This window comes from Ascaphus truei, chromosome 2 (genome assembly GCF_040206685.1).
Source record: "Ascaphus truei isolate aAscTru1 chromosome 2, aAscTru1.hap1, whole genome shotgun sequence".
Lineage (NCBI taxonomy): Eukaryota > Metazoa > Chordata > Amphibia > Anura > Ascaphidae > Ascaphus > Ascaphus truei.
This window is the reverse complement of record NC_134484.1, coordinates 409,783,473-409,800,591: the sequence shown is the minus strand read 5'-3', so window position 1 is coordinate 409,800,591 and position 17,119 is coordinate 409,783,473. Positions and strand designations below refer to the sequence as shown.

The following is a 17,119-nucleotide window of genomic DNA, read 5'->3' as shown; positions in this document are numbered from 1 at the left end:
GATGTTCAGATAGGGTAATTAGTGTCCATCTACTTATACTCCTCTGCAGAGATTTTACACCTGTATTACTGTATTTACTTATGTTGTACCTATAAATGAATTGTAATAAAATGTTATTTTTGTTTTTAACATTGCTGATCCTTAAGGTCACTTTGACTGTCACTACCAGACAAACTAACTGGTGGACCATTGTTGTCCAATACTTTCATTCATAAGCATTGAGTGCAGCAACAGGGGATTCTTTTGATCCTATTTTGATCAATTCTGTATAAACTAAATTGGGTAAGTGCCTAGTTGACAATATATTATGAAGTAACTAACGTTGCAATTCATTTATTTGAGGGAGAGAAAAAGACTGTCCAGCAACTTATTGGCAGTGAGACAGTCAGGATACTCAGATAACGCCAACAAGATAAAGTGGCACTGCTGCTTCAAAGATGATAGCTCCGATGCTTAAAAGATCTTGGCCACAAAATGAGCAGAGAAGTCACAGCCTTATTTTCCAGTCAAAAACGTCTAAGCACGGTGCTGAAATTTGCAGCAATGCTGTTTTGCAGCTATTTCAGATGCACCTGTTCTATAGTTTTAATATTTGTAGTGATAAAGTGCTGTACTGCCAATTGATTTAAAAAAAAAGTGCTTAAAATAGTTGCAAAGCAAAAATGATGTAAATCACTTAATTGTAACATCTATAGCACTCCTATATTGTGGACAATAAAAATGTGGATGTTCGTGAACGTAGCTTTGTCTGTACAAAATAGCTTTGTCTGTCCACTGCAGTCAAAATTCCGGTATGCTACACAAAAAAAATCAGAGCTGAGCGATGAGGACTTCGTGAAGTGGATGTCTCTGGTGGGAGGAACCCCTGCTGAAATTCTACAGAACAAGGATGCCATGCAGCTGTTTATTCCACCGCTGAGAGCAGACCTACAAGTTGCTGATAATTTCATGTAAGTTAACATTTAGTGTGGCATAATCAATGGAGGTGCTTTACTGGACTTGTGGATAGTGCCTGAGATCTGGCACACTATGGAACATAGTCAGCTACTTCATAAAGAACATCAAGTAGATTATTTGTCACTGCACAGCTAGGCATAAGCATGTACAAACTCAGGCATCACGCTATCCTTCTGCGCGGTTTGTTTAGGTGGTGATTTTTTGCTATTTCAGTTTCTTTTCATGGGTAACCCCTTTTGCTGGGGGCTTGCAGTACAATGTATTGGGTTAATGTTATGCATGGGCAACTGCAATGGTTTTTCATTTTCCCATTCCCCATGCATGTTAGACTGATTCTTCAACACATCAGTTTTTTTTAATGAGTGTCTTAAGGTAAATGAGTTTCACCATCAGCATTATAATATTGCCACTTAGGCGTTTTACTTTCTGTAAATAATCATAGTACTTTAGTTATATTACACTACTCACATAATACCATGGTCAAAACCAAATTCTGCAAAAAAGTGCAGGGGATGTATATGGTTCAACTGTTTCCTAGTTCCCAAAGAAAACCAATAAAAGGTTGGGTAAAGAAATACCTTTATTGGTGCCTTTTGTCATGCGTACACGTCATACATTTCTGTAATCAAAAACATTTAATTTCTGGACCTTGTATAGCGAGTTCTTATTCTTCATATAAATGCTTCAGAAATCAGTGTTAATCCTGTCATTGCTGCAATGATACCAATGTACATCTCTGCTGGACAATGAGTTGCTAACTCCAATTTTACATTGGGTAGTGAAGTGGTTTTTCGTTCACATGTGCCTATGAAAGCAACAAACGAGATTTATCTTTTCACATTACAGCTATAAAAAGCCAGCCGGCCATGTTCTGTCTTGTGGACTTACATGCTTTGATGGCACAGAAGATACTCCACACGATTTAGACGGTGAGACGCCCGTGTTCACTTTTGCTCTTTGTACCAGATAAGTAATCTGCCCACAGGACAGTAAAGCCAGTATCTGATGTCAAAGTAGTACAGTCACTTCTGGTTTAACAGCTTGTGCACCACCTGGGAACATGTTCTTCTGCAGAAAGAGCTGGTGCACACTTTAGTTGTGCTGCTTATGTTAATTATTCATTCACTCAAAATGTTAGCTAATCAGACAAGGTTGGTAGTGAGAGATGGGGGTGGGGGTTAAATAGGTTATGTAATCACTCACAAACTTAGGGCTGTTATATACAGCGTGCGGCCGCGTGTTCCTACGCGAACGCACGTGCTGCATGCTTTTCCTGTATATAGTGCCGGGAGCTGCAGTAATGTATGTGTGTGTGCATGGGTTGTGTGAGTGAAAGAAAGTCCTAGATATTTTTTTTTAAAGAAAAAAAAAAAAACTTTTAATAAATATTTTTTTTTTTACTTCTGCAATCATTGAGACAACACACGCTAAAAGATGATTTTCTTCATCTTCGCCGCTGTCGGCTCCCCTCTCCCTGCCGTGCGCGGCCCTTGTATGGAAAGGCCGACTGTCAGCCAACTAAAATTACGCGCACGGCGCTATAGAACGTGCCTTAGGCTGAGTCCCCAGTCTTCACTGTGGCACGCGGGGGGGCGGCGCGTGCACAGCGCTACACCGTGATCTGCGGTCTGGGGGGAGAGGGAAGGTTTGCGACAGGAGGGGGCGTGGCTGTCGGTTTGCAGGGCGTGGCCATGACGTCCCGCTGCTGGTTCCTTTAGTCAAATTCTCCCGCCTCCCTGAAAACCTGTCGCGCACCGCTGGGGAAAGGTGCGCGACAAGGTAGGGACTGGGACCGGCCGGACTGGAGGGGCGGGGCTTGATAGCGCACGCCGAGCCGTGCACTGTGGTGGTGACCGCAGCCTTAGAGGTACTGTAGCTTAATTCATTTTTGTCTTTTTTTTTGCAATAGCCTGGAAGGACCTTACAAGTGGAGACGTCAGTATTCACAAGCTGCCTGGTGGTCATTTTTATCTGAAGGATCCTGCAAATGAAACTCTCCTTGTGAAATATATATCCAAGTATTTAGAAACTGCAGAAATTAGCTATTTTTGAATTGCTCTTATTTTATACAGTAAGTAAAAATAGCACTTTTGTTGCATTTACATGTTTCAGATAGGTCTGCAACTCTCTTTCCCCAGTGCGTGAAGACACAAACTCGGTATCATTGTTTACAGCGTCAATCAGGAGAACCTGGTTCAATTCCCAGTGTCGGCTCCTCGTGACCTTGAGCAAGTCACTATCTCCTTGTGCCTCAGGCACCTAAAACCAGATTGGAAGCTCATCTGGGCAGGGACTGGCTGTAAAAATTCTTATGTGCTGCATACTATACTGTAATTGTGAAGCACTTTGAGTTCGATTGGAAGAAATGTGCTAGATAAGATAACGATCGCTTAGCACACGTGCGCAAGCTGGGGACTGCACAGCATTTAGAAAGGTCCCACGCTATTCCCCAAAGCATTTAGATTAAATGCGAGGGGGGCACACACGAGGCCTCTGACTCACTTACCCGATCTCCAGCAGCTTCTGGCGACATGTTGCCATGGTAACACGACACTGACGTCCAAAAACACTAGCGTTAAGGTAAGGAAGTTGCACAAGCAGCGGTGGCGAGTAGGCAGGGAGTACAGACTTAAAAGTTTGCGCACCCGTGGCTTAGCAAACAGCGCTTCCACTGCAGCCAGGGATTCTGGGAAATGACATGCAAATGGGCACAATGCGTCATGCGTCACTTTACTAAATAAATAAGTAGTAGAGTAACTGCTCATTTTGTATGTCATTAGGCAGAACCCATGGCTGAAGTGGAAAAATTGTTTGCTAGGGGATAATGGGGAAAGACAGGGTTGCAGACCTATCTGAAACGTGCAAATGCACCACAAGTGATATTTTTATTTACTGTGAATTGTCACTTGATCCACGATAACTTTTTAGTCTTATTTTAATACTACTGTAGACCAGCGGTTTGCAAACTGGGGGGGGTCGCACGCACAGCAGTTGCCACATTCTCTCTCCTCCCCCCCCCAGGCATATAAATTAATGCCAGGGGTGCAGCATGAAATGACACCGTGGGGTCATCATGTGCTCTCATTTGACACTGGAGGGGAGGGAGGCGTGAGCAGGGGGGGAAGCAGGCAGAGGGGGCACAGCTGGGAAAGATTGCACCCCCCTGCTGTAGACCAGTAACATTTCTCTGCTAACCAGCTTTGGGGGGGGGGGGGGGGAAATTTAATAAATAAGAGGAAGCTGTATTACATGGGAGGGAGGGGGGGAGGGAATTATAGGTTTTGTGAAAAAAGGCCTTTATTGGTAAGTGTTACAAATGTCAATGCAACAAATTAATATTGTTCTCACTTAAGGGGAAAGAAATTCATAAAATGCACTTATGTTTACACCCTTTTGGGCTTCAATCATGTCTGTACTGGAACCAATTATACATGTTATTACACAGGAGAGTGCATTGCAAGGGATTCTAAGGGGTGTGCTGTGTCTTCTACAGCCACCCCTAATTTCTTTGTTTTCTGTACTGAAACCAATTATACATCCATTAAACATTTCTTGGAGGACCACCATACTGTGTGTTGATTTCAATCTACATATATCTACATTATATCCTGTTGTAGAATGTATTTTAACCCAACAATCCTCAAGCAATGATGTTTCAAGAAGCACAAACATTGAGAGAAGTGAAGGGCTTTGGGGACCTCAGTTTGAGCCTGCAATGGATCATTTGAAAAGGTGCATCCATGTCTCGGTCTCCCCCTAAGGAGAAGTCTGCTGTGAGAACATGCACAACTAAATTTAGTTGTCACATTTAAAAAGGATCAAGTAGCCCCGGCAGTGTTTCTCAGGTTACCAAAAACTTTGGTAAGCTATTACAATTTAAAATAAAAGGGAAGTACAGTACTACACGTTTGTAGGGGCAATGCAAAGTAAACATTAATTGCAGTAGATAGCGTAGCTGCAGCCATCATGGATCTTCAGTGTTCAAGTGCACTTAAAGCACTTTATGGCAGGGGTAGCCAACTCTAGTCAAGGGCAACCAACCAGGATCTCCCTGCTTCAGCATAGGTGGCTCAAAGACTGAGCCACCTGCACTGAAGCCAGGATATCCTGAAAACATGGTAGGCCTTGGGAGGACTGAGTTGGCTACCACAGAGGAACACTAAGGCAATTCCAGAGCACAACTGGAATATTTGCATCACTATTTATAGATGTAGTAGTTATCCCCACTAACGTGGCATTACAGGATAACACAGTAAATATTGTGTGCCTTCAAGAGAACATGCGTTCACAGTGACAGCACGTGCTATAGCTGATTTTGCCCAATCTGCACCAGCTTGTGACTTGGAGTGTTACATATAGTAAAACATTTTACTTGCACAACATAAATTTGAGAGATCTGAAGTGCCATAAGTCTAACATTCTGCACATCTACTCTGATGTAAAAAAGGTGCTCCAGAGTATTAAGCAGTACAGTATGTCAGCACACTTATTGGAGTTGATACACAAGACTACAATTTTTTTCCTCTCGTGGAACAGCAAAAACAAGATATAAACTCTTACTGCTGTTTTGTAAAATATGAGGGGGAAAAAAAAAAAAAAGTAGGGGTAAGGGGGGTGGAAGAGAGAAACAGGTTTGTGATATTTTAGGCTTTGGCAATAAATCTGAATTTGTACCTTAGACCGAGTGTCCTGAACAACCTTACAAACTGTTGAATGCTTCCTTATCAAACTTGAACAATCTGGTCCATTTTGATGTAGCTCCAGTAACGTACAATTACTATGCTTTTTTAATTAGACATTACATTAAAAAAATAAAATAAAAAATTCGGTAGATAAAATACTTCATGCAGAACATTCACGGTTTACTTGCACCTTCTCTTCTGAAGCTGGTTTATCCAGGTGCGCCACTCCGGTGGAATGGCAATACATCTGCCATGACAACCTTTCACTTGTCATGAGAGCAAGCAGCAGCAGCTGTACATGGTACCCATTTTGGAAGATTGATCATTGGGGAGAATTGTTTTGGCAAGTAAAGTAAAGCTGCAGTTCAAGCAATATCCTGCATGTGTGTTTTTTTAATAAATCAGTTCTGTAGTAAGAAAAAACACACTTTTTTTTTTTTTAACAGAAAATGCTAAAACACAACTTTGAAAGACCAATTTTCTTGTATTCTATTCTATCTTGTGTTCCTATAGCAACCACTTACATTCCCCAGATTTAAAGATGTCGCCAAACTTTGCCGATCAAGACAGAACGAATTGACTGGCAGCTATGCAGTTCTTTAGGCAAGTAGAGATTGCCCACATGAAACTATTGAAGTAAAAAAAAAAAAAAAAAAAAAAAAAAAAAAACAAAACCATTTAAAAACCCAAACGGGAGCTTGAACTGCAGCTTTAAGTTCAGATCACTGGAAGTGCCACACAAAATATAAGAGTGCACTTTTCTAAAATATAAAAATCAAGCTTGGAACATTGGTGTGAGGCTGCAGTATGTCAGAATCGTGGCCATCTGCACTCAATGTACAAAATAAGAAGAGGGCCCTGGTCTGAACGCAAAGGGTGTGCATTAAACAGTTTTGGATGATCCTCCCTCATTAAAATGAATTCATGATTTGTTACATTTAAAAAAAACAGCATTTAATGCCAGCATACATCCTATTAAGATTTAACATTTGGCCTTCAGCCACAATGCTTCTATTTAGCAATATTTTTATACTCTGAGCAGAAGATGCATGTGAATCCACCCACTCCATATATTTATGCAAAGGAAATAATTGCAACTCAACTATGCATGGGCTTCTAAAACCGTTTAATAAGTCAGTGCAGGGAAGGAACCGGAAGATTACTCAGACCAAAAAAAAAAACCCTTGAGTACCGCAACATTATGTTTTAAAGTAAAAATTAGTGCTGAACTTCTGCCTCAAATTTGTTATATGGACTCTCTGCCCAACAGCTTTGCAGAAACTCCAAGAACATTACATTCCATATTTAGCAATCAGCTCATTTGCTTTGGCAGTGTAGGCCTTCATGGCATCTTCTTTTGACATACCTACAGGAAAAAAAAAAAATTTTGTTTTTTTGCCCAGAAATACAAAAGTATATTCTAATCTAGTTTTGTTAAAAAATAAACCACTGTCAAAAGGACATGGGCTTTTTACCTTTTTTTGAATTCCATGCTTCCCACTTGGCCTTGCCCATTACGTCTACCATTGCAGGACAGTCTGCACAAGAGAAGAAGAAGTTAGAAAATCCTTTGGCACCTACTGATCTAGGAACTACTGTATTTACCATGTCTGTATGATAGATAGATAGATAGATAGATAGATAGATAGATAGATAGATAGATAGATAGATAGATAGATAGATAGATAGATAGATAGATAGATAGATAGATATATATATATAAAAATGCCACCAGAAAGATTTGCCTACAAGTCATGATACACGAGCTCCAGCATGGTGAAAACTAGGTTCCAGATCTTGAGAAAGGGTCGTTCTCAATACGTTTCAGTCATCACTTGCTATGCAACTCATGTGGTCACTCAGAGCAGTTAGCACTGTCCTGGCTTCAAGGTACTGTTTCACACAGACACACTTTACGATTAAAACTCAGGCTATACCAAATGTGACAAACACCTTTGACACTAAAATGACCGATGAAGATGAGAATGAAGATATACATGTGGATTTTGACTCTATATCTTTTTGTATTTTTTATAACAGGACACACACAAAAAGCCCCACAAGAGGTACATCCTGGTGAAGATATTTGTAATTTCAGAATGGTCCCTCAAGTTGTTTGTAGACTGCAAACCACCAAATAGATGCCAGTACATAGGTGGGAAAATTAGATTGAGTTTTCTAAGCTAGAAACTACCAAGGTACAAAGCCAAGTTTCATTTTCAAACTCTGTATTTAGGTCACATTCAAAAATTCACATTTAGAAACAAAGTGGCTCAGAAATGGTATATACAGTACTAGTTATTTTTGATTCCTGTTCCAAATTCCCCCAACATATAGCACCTCTGGTAACTTTATACCAGTTTACCTGGTCTTAATCCAATATACATCCTCCTTAAAGTCCCACTTTATCCCAAAAAAGGACCTCAACTCGAGGGCTGGTGTATGCATTCTCCTCTCGTTAACATCAGAGCACTCATACGAATAAGCATTTTATGGTCTTGGACCCCTTAAACATTCATATTCCCCCCTCAACAGCATGAAGGGTTCACCTCTTAACTGTTACCTCTGTCCACTTTTCCTCCAATGTCAATTTTGTCATCTACTAAAATTAAATATTTAATCTATGCTGTGTCTAAAGTTCCGCAGCTAAACACACCTCATGAACAAATTGGTATCCAAATAGAAAATGAAGTCAATTGATTTTGCATCAGTTAGAACCAGGTTTGATTACCCTGCATATGGAAGACTTTTACCCCTCGGAAATTGGGCCTGCAGAACTATAGTCCTGAACCACTTGTCCAGCTAAAAGCTTTTTACACGAAATTTCAAAAAGCCTAGTTTGATTATACGTGTAGTTAAGGCACAGTAGATGCAAAAAAAAAAAATTAAAAAAAAAAATTACTGTTTATTAAAGACTTCAGAAGACAGACACAAGAACAAATTATCACAAAATAATACCTATATTTATGTCTCCAACAGTTGACTGTTTGTAGAGGCCATAAAGTTCCTTCATTTCATCATCATTTGGTTTGGTCTTCAACTTCTTCACATTTTCTGCTGCCTTGTCAAAATCTGCCTACATGAAAATTGATAGAATTACATGTATGAAGAATATTAATGCAATTGATGTCACTATACCCTGCTGCAAAATAAAATTACACTTTACAAAAATGAGATGGCTCAAGTAACGGTTTTATTCCTTACTTGTATACAGGCTCATTCTGATTTGACCAATATGGTTGGCACTGAAGAAAAACTCATGGTTAATGACAAAGATGCATGCTGCAAACTACAGCTTTACACAAATGTATTTTTACCAATAAACAGCACATTACTGCCAGCAATATGAGGCAACATGTCAGGTTATATTATCTGCCCTACACATTTTTTGTATGAAACAAAAAACCATGTACAGCAAGTGTTGAAGTAAAGGTGTGTGCATAGTACAGTCTTCCACCAAAAGCAACATTTCCAGAGACAGATTTCAGGAGAGCAATCAGACCCATTAACTCACTGCTCTTCCGAGATTCCCGTTAGAATCAGCAGTCATATAGACTTCATGTAGTCTCACTGATGGTCAGTACTTTTCCTATTAAAAAATAAATAAAATAAAATACCCACAACCCAGGCTACTTCATTTTAATTAAAAATCAAACTCCTGTTACCATAAAGGATCCAGAAATGCCAGCGACTACAAAATAAAGGTCGAGTAAAGTAATTGTTTAGATATGAATTTAGCGTTTTATGGAATTCCCCTTTGATCCCAGTAAGAGACAAATTGCTGTATTTGGTATAAATAAAGTGAATACATTTGTTAACTGCAGATTTGAGCCTTTGAGGAATCATATGCACCACTTCCATCTGAGACCTGAATTTGAACTTTGCTTTAAACAAAGAACAATGGTGCGTTTTTACAATGCTTTCTCACATGGACATTTCCTCTAAGAGTCCACAATGTAGTAGTATTCATACACAACACTGTATGATGAATGGGTCTTTGCGTAACCCTCCCTTTGCCAGCGCTAATAGGAGTTTACTATACATGGCAGTGCTCCGCGTCACACTGCTTCAGAGTGCTTGGTTGGTGCAGGCTGGCGTGGATCGGCAGAAAGAATAAGGATGGGAACCAGGAACTTTTTTGTGCTATTAAAGGAGCTTTTGTCAACATCCGTTTATAAAGGCTTGCCACACAACAGACCACATTAGATATTAACTGCTGGCAAATCATAGTTACTCTGCTTCTCCTGGTAGCTCACTCCTAAGCAGGGGAGGTACATCAGATGGGCAGAGGTAATACCAGAGTGATCCTACCCAGTTACCCCATGTTTATACCAGAAGTCGCCGGCGACGCAGCGTGGCTGCAAAACAAATTGCTGAAATCAGCTGATTGTTTACATACCAGCAGCACGCTGCGTGGAGCTGCAGGGTGGCATTCTCCTGAAGAGACCAGGCAACAGCCGCATCACGTGAGCGGCTCAGCCAATGAGGGCGAACCGCTCATGGCCACGCCTCCTCTGCTACCGTCTCCCTCGTATAACCAAGATGCTTCAGCACAAGGTGATGTCACAGGATAGCGCTGCCACCCTTGGTATAATCTTCTAGGCCTTACACCAATTAGTTGTCACCACAAGTGGTGAATTGGCCATGGAACTGTGGCAAATTTAATTTTGTAACGATCTGAGAATTTATAGATAACTGGCGTCCCCCACCGACTGAGCGCGCCACATTTTTCACCAGTGTGTCCAGTATTTTAGGTGAAGCCACCTGGCAACCCTAGGAAGTCTAGACCCGATCTTGCATGGGTGGTGCACACATTAATCACACACATTAAGTGTGTGAGCGTCTGTACGATTTAAACATTTCTCTGCTTTGTTTATAATAAAAAAAAAAAAGAAAAAGAAACCCCCACACACGTGTCAGTGAGAATAAGGCAGACAGTTTTAAGAAACACTTGAACAATTGAAAGACTGTTTTTCCCTAGCACTGGACAAGAAGAAGTCAACCGATTTTAAAATTCGTGAAGAAATTCGTGAACTATGGAGGTCTGCGAGGCCATACTTGTGGAACTGATACTCAACATTCCCCCCCCCCCCCCTCCTTCCAATCATTGCGGGTGCACCGTCCGTTGAATTGAGTTATATCAGATGTAGGTCACTTTTTTTTTTTTGCTTAAAAATAAAGTGCCCTAGATCTGATAAAACTAGCTGTGATTACAAACGGACGGTGCACCCGCAACGAAAGAGAAAGATTGGTTTCTTGTTTGAAGGATCTTATCAACTATGCAAATGTGACATTGTAACATTTGCATTTTATTTATTTGTGAACTCGTGCTATGCATCAGTGTGACAAAGAGGGGGGGGGGAAAAATAATAATAAAAAAAAAAAAAAAAAAAAAAAAAAAAGGAGTGCAATCCCTCCCAAATTGGGAACTTGCTTTTTTTTTGTTTTTTTTTTAAAGAACTCAAGTGCATTAAGTCATTAGGCAGACAAAGCAAGAATTTAAAAAATAAAAAAAATAAAAATAATTACCTTTAGAAGAAATAGGTTTTTGCCTCGCTGCAAATCAAGATCTAAAAAAACACATGAATATCTCTGGAGTGTTAAATCAGGGGAGCGCAATTTTTTTTCCCTGCGCCCCCTGACGGCTGTGCCTCCCTGCGCCCGGCGTCACATTGCCATGGCAACGTGACGCCACAGTTGACGCCGCATCTCCAGAAGCAGTCTGAGCCAAGGTAAGTGCTCTTTACAGAGGCCTTCGCCGCTTCCCCGGCACTTAATTTAAGTGCCTTCGGGACGCGTGTGGGGCCTGTTAGATAATTGCACCCAACGCTAAAAAGCAACTGTACTGTGCGAAGTACAAATATATTTATGAGAAAAAAAAAAAAAAACACCCCCACACAGTTTCTATTAGATAAATGTTCCTTAATCACATTTATTTTATGTTGTACATCAAAAACATACATATTAAAATGTCACAGTTGGCATCGCTGACATCTCTCCACCGTATCACAAGTTGGCGGAAATTGCGTGACCCCTGGATCACTCACTAGGTCCGCTCCGGTCTCACTGGAGAACCAAAATGGCCACCTTGGTAACCAAACTAGAGGACACAGGGTGCACCACGAGTCATGTGGATCGCGTGAGAACTGCCGCTTAGCTAGAGCAGCACTACCACAGATACACAGTGAATGGGGATAGAATCCCAGAGTCCTGGCGGGTTATCTAAACAAAGAGCCAAATGAAAGAGGTGGACTAAAAACAGACTAATGAAAAACTTCTAAATTACAATTAGACTTAATTATTTATAAAAATATTTTACCAGGAAGTAATACTTGTATCACACGATCCCGGGGGGAGCATAAGGGAAAAAACATAGAAAGAGAAACTCTAAGTGCAGATGTAGGTACAGTGCTGGGAATAATCCCTATTCAATCTTGGCTCCTATGTCGGTCTATTTTACTCACAAGAGATAAGAGTTTTTCAGGCAGTGTAGATCAATGAACGGATAAGAGGTAACAATGGCCTCCGTCACTCAGGGGATATACCTCAGCGACAGAGGGAGAAAAACGCATATAGCACAGATCTGGCAGAAAAACTTCATTTATTGATAAATCTTAAAAAAAAAAAAAAATGCACACTTACAGAGTATACATATTTAAACAGCCTTGAAGCTATAAAAGCTTGGTGATATAGCCTGGGTGAGAGCCCACACCGTCTCTCACCGCACCGCCTCCGTCTGGAGCTCCAATTCAGTGTCCCGATCCTACTACCGCTTGCAGGAGACACTGCTCTGCTTCCGGTCGCGGGGTGATGTTGTCACTTCCGATCGCGATGTCTCAATAGGCACAGGGTGTATGTAAGGTGTAGAGCACAGAGGCGCCTTCGTCCACAGCTACGTCACGTTGTGGGCAGTACAGCTCTACGCGTTTCACCTGTTGGTTGGTTCGGCTTCCTCAGGAGTGACATCTCAAACCTGAGCCTGCCAAGGTGGAATCCATTGTGGGGTGGCCGGTTCCCAGAACCAAGAAGCAGGCGCTAGCCTTTTTGGGGACCGCTGGGTATTACCGCAAATTTGTACCCAATTACAGTGCCGTGGCCAAACCCTTGACGGAACGGACTCCGGAGTGTGAGGGTGCCTTCTCAGCCCTGAAGGCTGCCCTGGCAAGCGCTCTGATCTTAGCAGCTCCTGACTATGATAAGCGGTTCCCGATTCAAACTGATGCCTCTAACTTTGGCATTGGTACAGTGTTGAGTCAGGTAGGCTGCTTATGCTACGGTTGAGAAAGAGTACCTGGCTATAGTATAGGCCCTCAGGAAGCTTCAACCATGTGTGTATGGCCGCCCGTTTACGGTCATTACTGACCACAAGCCCCTGAGCTGGTTACAGCGGGTATCAGGGGATATCGCCAAGCTGCTGCGGTGGAGTCTGACCCTCCAAGAATATGACTTTACCGTTTTTACCGTTCAGCACAAAAAAAGGGAGTGAGCACGGCAATGCCAATGGGACTTTCCTGGCAGGACAATCCCAGGCAAGCATAGCTCTGACCTTCAGGCATCATGCTTGGGGATGAACCCGTTGGGGTCGCTACCCCAGAGCTCTCCGCTTTAGGGGGGGGGGGGGGGGAGTTGTGACGGTAAGGGGAAATATGGCTACTGTTTATAAAAGGTTAGGTCTGCCATTACCCCTACCTGTCAGTAATACATTGGTACGTGGGTACATACATCTTTGCTTGGATCCAGCACCTCAGGAATTAATGTTTGCATAGAATTGTTGCAAATGTTATGTTGCAGTCCTACCCACCAATCAGGGCTGGGCATTTAGGCAGCTCCTGGCCCTGAGTGTTGCAATATTATGATTTAAGTATATAAAAAGGTGGGAGGGAGACCCCTAGCAGACAGAGCCTGGAGAGGTGTTGCTGACAGGGAGAAACAAAAAATATAAAAAATGGTTTTAAACTTCCTGACAGAGGGTACAAGTGGCTGCAATGTAGTACAGGAGGGCCCCAGGCATGCAGCGGGTTCCGTTCCAAGGGCCCGCCGCAAAGCGAAAATCTCCACCAGCGAGGGAGGGAGAAGAGGACAAAATGGATGCTTTTTTTGGAAGAAGATTACCTGGAAATGGACCCACCATGAATTTATAAATTTGTGGGGGGGGGGGGGGGGATGATTTTACATTTGTTTTTTTAAATCTTGGTTTTTTTTGGTTTTACAAATTAGAAGTTTAAACAAATAAGTAAATAAAGTGTCCTTTCAGTGAGAGAAAGTTCACTGATAGTTCTGTTTAAGCAACCCAGAACACTAAATTGCTCAACAGAACACTAAATTGCTCAACACAACAGTAAATTAAAGGCGGTTTCATGGGTTTTGGCGAGTATAGTTTTCCCAATTATTCATTAAAAGCAATTTACCTACGTGTACACCAGTATATTGGTTCCAAATCTTTTATTCAGGGGTAGAACTGTTTGTGCACACAGTACTAGTGGGACCATGAAACAAAGACATCTCTCCAGAGCTGTAGAAGTAAAGCTCGTGGGATTCTATGGATGGAAGCATCATTATGCGGTAATGATAGGGAGGGAGAGCAGGCTTCTAAATTAACCTCTTCTCGCTCAAAAGTGGCTCTAAAAATGCACTTACAAGTGAGAATACAGCGGTGCTACGGGAACAGCTCAGTCCCATCACACGTTATCAAACACTTTCATACATATGCTTCCCGTATTGCAAATCCAAAATACCCACCTGTAAAACACCGATCTTATAGTAACGTTATTTCGCGTTTATAGATATTTGCGGGGTAATGAGGACCCACGTTCTCATTAAAACCACATTTCAGCTGGGGCAACAACCTAGTGTCCTAGCACTGTCTAATTGTTTGTTTTTGCATATTACCGCTGTAAAATGTAAGATATACATTTAAATATATACAGAAGCAATCAAAACAAATTGAATATGTATGTTAACCTAAATAAAAACGGAATATTTTAGGCATGTAAAATTGCACATTAAATTAATTTCAAATTTAGTATATATCTGCTTCTAACAAAAGAGGATTGACAATTATATGGCATCCTTATACTCATTGCTATAATTTACACATTTCATCCATCAGATGATTTAAGAAACCAACCTGGGATGTGCCAATAGAATGGGTGCAGTGTTACTGGAGGGAGAACCACACCATTGTATTTAGAAAGACATGCTGATCACGCCCAATACTTACATCAGAAGCCACCAACTGCAACCATAATTAAATAATAAAGCCCCCCAAAAACACACTTAGAAAAATGCATCCAAATGCATCCAAATGAAACAAAAATATATAAACATTAACGCGCGCACAAAGGGAGGCTAAATGAATGCATGGAAGTCACATAGATGCCGGGGGGATGATGACAGGGAATATCATTCATAGCACAGCAGTGCTGACCCTGTGTATAGCGCGCGGCTGTACCTGGGGAGACATGGCTGGTGCGGGTAGTTACAGCTCGGCAGGTGCTGTTGCACTGATGTCAAGTTGCAGTAGCTCTGAGCTGCAGCTAAGCCGCGCCTCCGTATTTATATGGGTCAGCAGGATCCGGCGTTGCTGATTGGCCTGCGATCTGACGTCATCAATCGTCACAATATACAAGCGCTGGGATGGAGATGAGCCTGCTGATTTAACCATTTCACTGCTGGTTGCTGCAGCTTCCCACATGTGTAAAGGGAGAAGTCTGGAAAGATGATACATGTGTATGCATAGCGGCAAAGGGTGTCAATGACTGAAATGCGTTTTAATTACTTCTGCTGTTAAAGGTCTCCTCAAAAGTCAACCTAATGCTGTTATTCCTTTCCGAGTATTGCTTTTTATTTAAATGATCAGTTTGGTGTTATCATTATGTATTTATAGTATACCAACATATTCCATAGCTCAAACAATAATTATTACACACTGGTGCAGCAGGTACAGAGGATCCTGCTCCAAAAAGCTTACAATCTAAAAGGAAGGGAGGATGGAAACATAAGGTCCAGTGTGGGACATAGACAAATGATGAGATACTTTCTCATAATTTCTCTGGATTTCTACTCAGCAGTTGCACGTGATCAGGAAGTGGGTAATATTCTACAAAATTGTTTTCATCAAGAGATAGTGAGTATTTTTTGTCTTTATTGATATGGACACAACCCAATGAAACAAGGGGTTCGTGATTTGTTCACTCGTGTCTGTTTTCAGGGAATACTTGTAATTTTTTTTTTCATTTCAAGGACATTTACTCACCAACTATATGGTTATAACCCTACCCATTGTTCCTCTATATCTGGATTATATATCAGTGCTGGCCCTGTACTAGAGCGCCATTACCACGTACCACATCTAAATTACCAGTGTAGGACATCGTACAGTAGGTGTGAATGTTTATCGGAGCTGCTTGCAGTGATGGTAGCTGCAGGGATACTCTTCGGTATCAGAAGCATCAGTAACAGCAGCGAACAGCCAATACGCTTTGGCTGTCCTTCACCAGTTGCCTTTATAGCAGCCAATATGTTATAACAGACGCTGAGCCTACAGATACACTGAGTGGAAGCAGTTGTCCAACATGCATACAACTGTAGCCCCCTGTAAACAGAACGGGCTACTTATCCTTCTACTACTGGAGTAAGCCCTGGTAAGGGCAGGCGCCAGTAGTGACCATGGGTTTTCCCCCCTCACCAAGCCCCGCCTATGTGGTAGAGGCAGGCCCCTGAGCTCTGTGCAGGCTAGACAGAGGGGAGGTCCTGCTGACATCATAGGGGGCGGGGCTGAGTCGATTTAGTGGGCTGTCCTGTGTGTGTGGGAGTTCAGTCTTTTGGAGAGTCAGTTCTGCATGGAGTTGAGTCTTGTCTGTCAGGCCTGTGAGAGTTTGGAGTCTCTGGAGAGCAGTGTGTCTGCTGAACCAGAGAAAAGAGATATGACCCTGTGACAGCTGCGTGGGTAGCTGGTCAGTCTGGGAGCATCAGATGGGAGCGGAGGAGAGTGTGTGGTCTGAAGTGCTGTAGGACCGAGAGGAGATAAGGACAGACCTATATAGAGGTGGACCAATGCCCTCACCCTGCTCAGGGGGTGAGGGGCAGGAGATCTAGCCTCACCCACAGGGCCTACCCTGGTGGAGTTGGAGGCAGGGGTATTGAGGCCCCATCCAGACCATCCTGTCTGGAGACATTACTGGAGGGAAGGAGAGGAGGAATACCAATATATCTGAACTGCTGCTATGGAGTGCTGCTGTTGTGATCAGAGACAATAAAGAGACATTGCGGTTTTACATCAGACTTTGTGTGTGTTCTGGAGCATTCACCCTGGGACCAGGGTAACTTCTCTATAAGGGTCCTACCCCACATTCTGGGAAGTTATAGAGGATGGAGGCGCTGCACCGTTGCTAAGGAGAAGATGGAGGCATATATCCCAGAAGACTGGTCCTGTATCCCCGACATCACCGCGGGAGACTCAGGCCCTCCTGTTACCGGCA

The 17,119-nt window shown here is 42.2% G+C and overlaps 2 protein-coding genes across 5 annotated transcripts in view; one reads left to right on the top strand and one right to left on the bottom strand.

The window, feature by feature from the left end:
• The window catches only part of OLAH (oleoyl-ACP hydrolase), a 42,639-nt gene extending 33,829 nt beyond the window's left edge, over positions 1-8,810 (top strand). For 2 of the 4 annotated variants that reach the window (XM_075587439.1, XM_075587437.1), the window contains 3 exons: positions 781-950; positions 1,804-1,886; positions 2,867-4,229. In XM_075587439.1, the coding sequence (XP_075443554.1) occupies positions 781-950; positions 1,804-1,886; positions 2,867-3,009 (396 nt within the window). In that variant the 3' untranslated portion in view covers positions 3,010-4,229. Of the gene's footprint in view, positions 1-780; positions 951-1,803; positions 1,887-2,866; positions 4,230-7,679 lie in introns of those variants that run through there. The other 2 variants (XM_075587436.1, XM_075587438.1) reach the window with 2 other exon arrangements.
• ACBD7 (acyl-CoA binding domain containing 7) lies at positions 6,749-15,228 on the bottom strand. Its single transcript, XM_075587440.1, has 4 exons — positions 15,091-15,228; positions 8,598-8,715; positions 7,115-7,177; positions 6,749-7,005 (listed from the first exon to the last, which is right to left on the bottom strand). The coding sequence occupies exons 1-4, from the start codon at positions 15,100-15,102 to the stop codon at positions 6,932-6,934; spliced, it is 267 nt and encodes an 88-aa protein (XP_075443555.1). The 5' UTR covers positions 15,103-15,228; the 3' UTR covers positions 6,749-6,931.
• Positions 15,229-17,119: the final 1,891 nt, after the last annotated feature.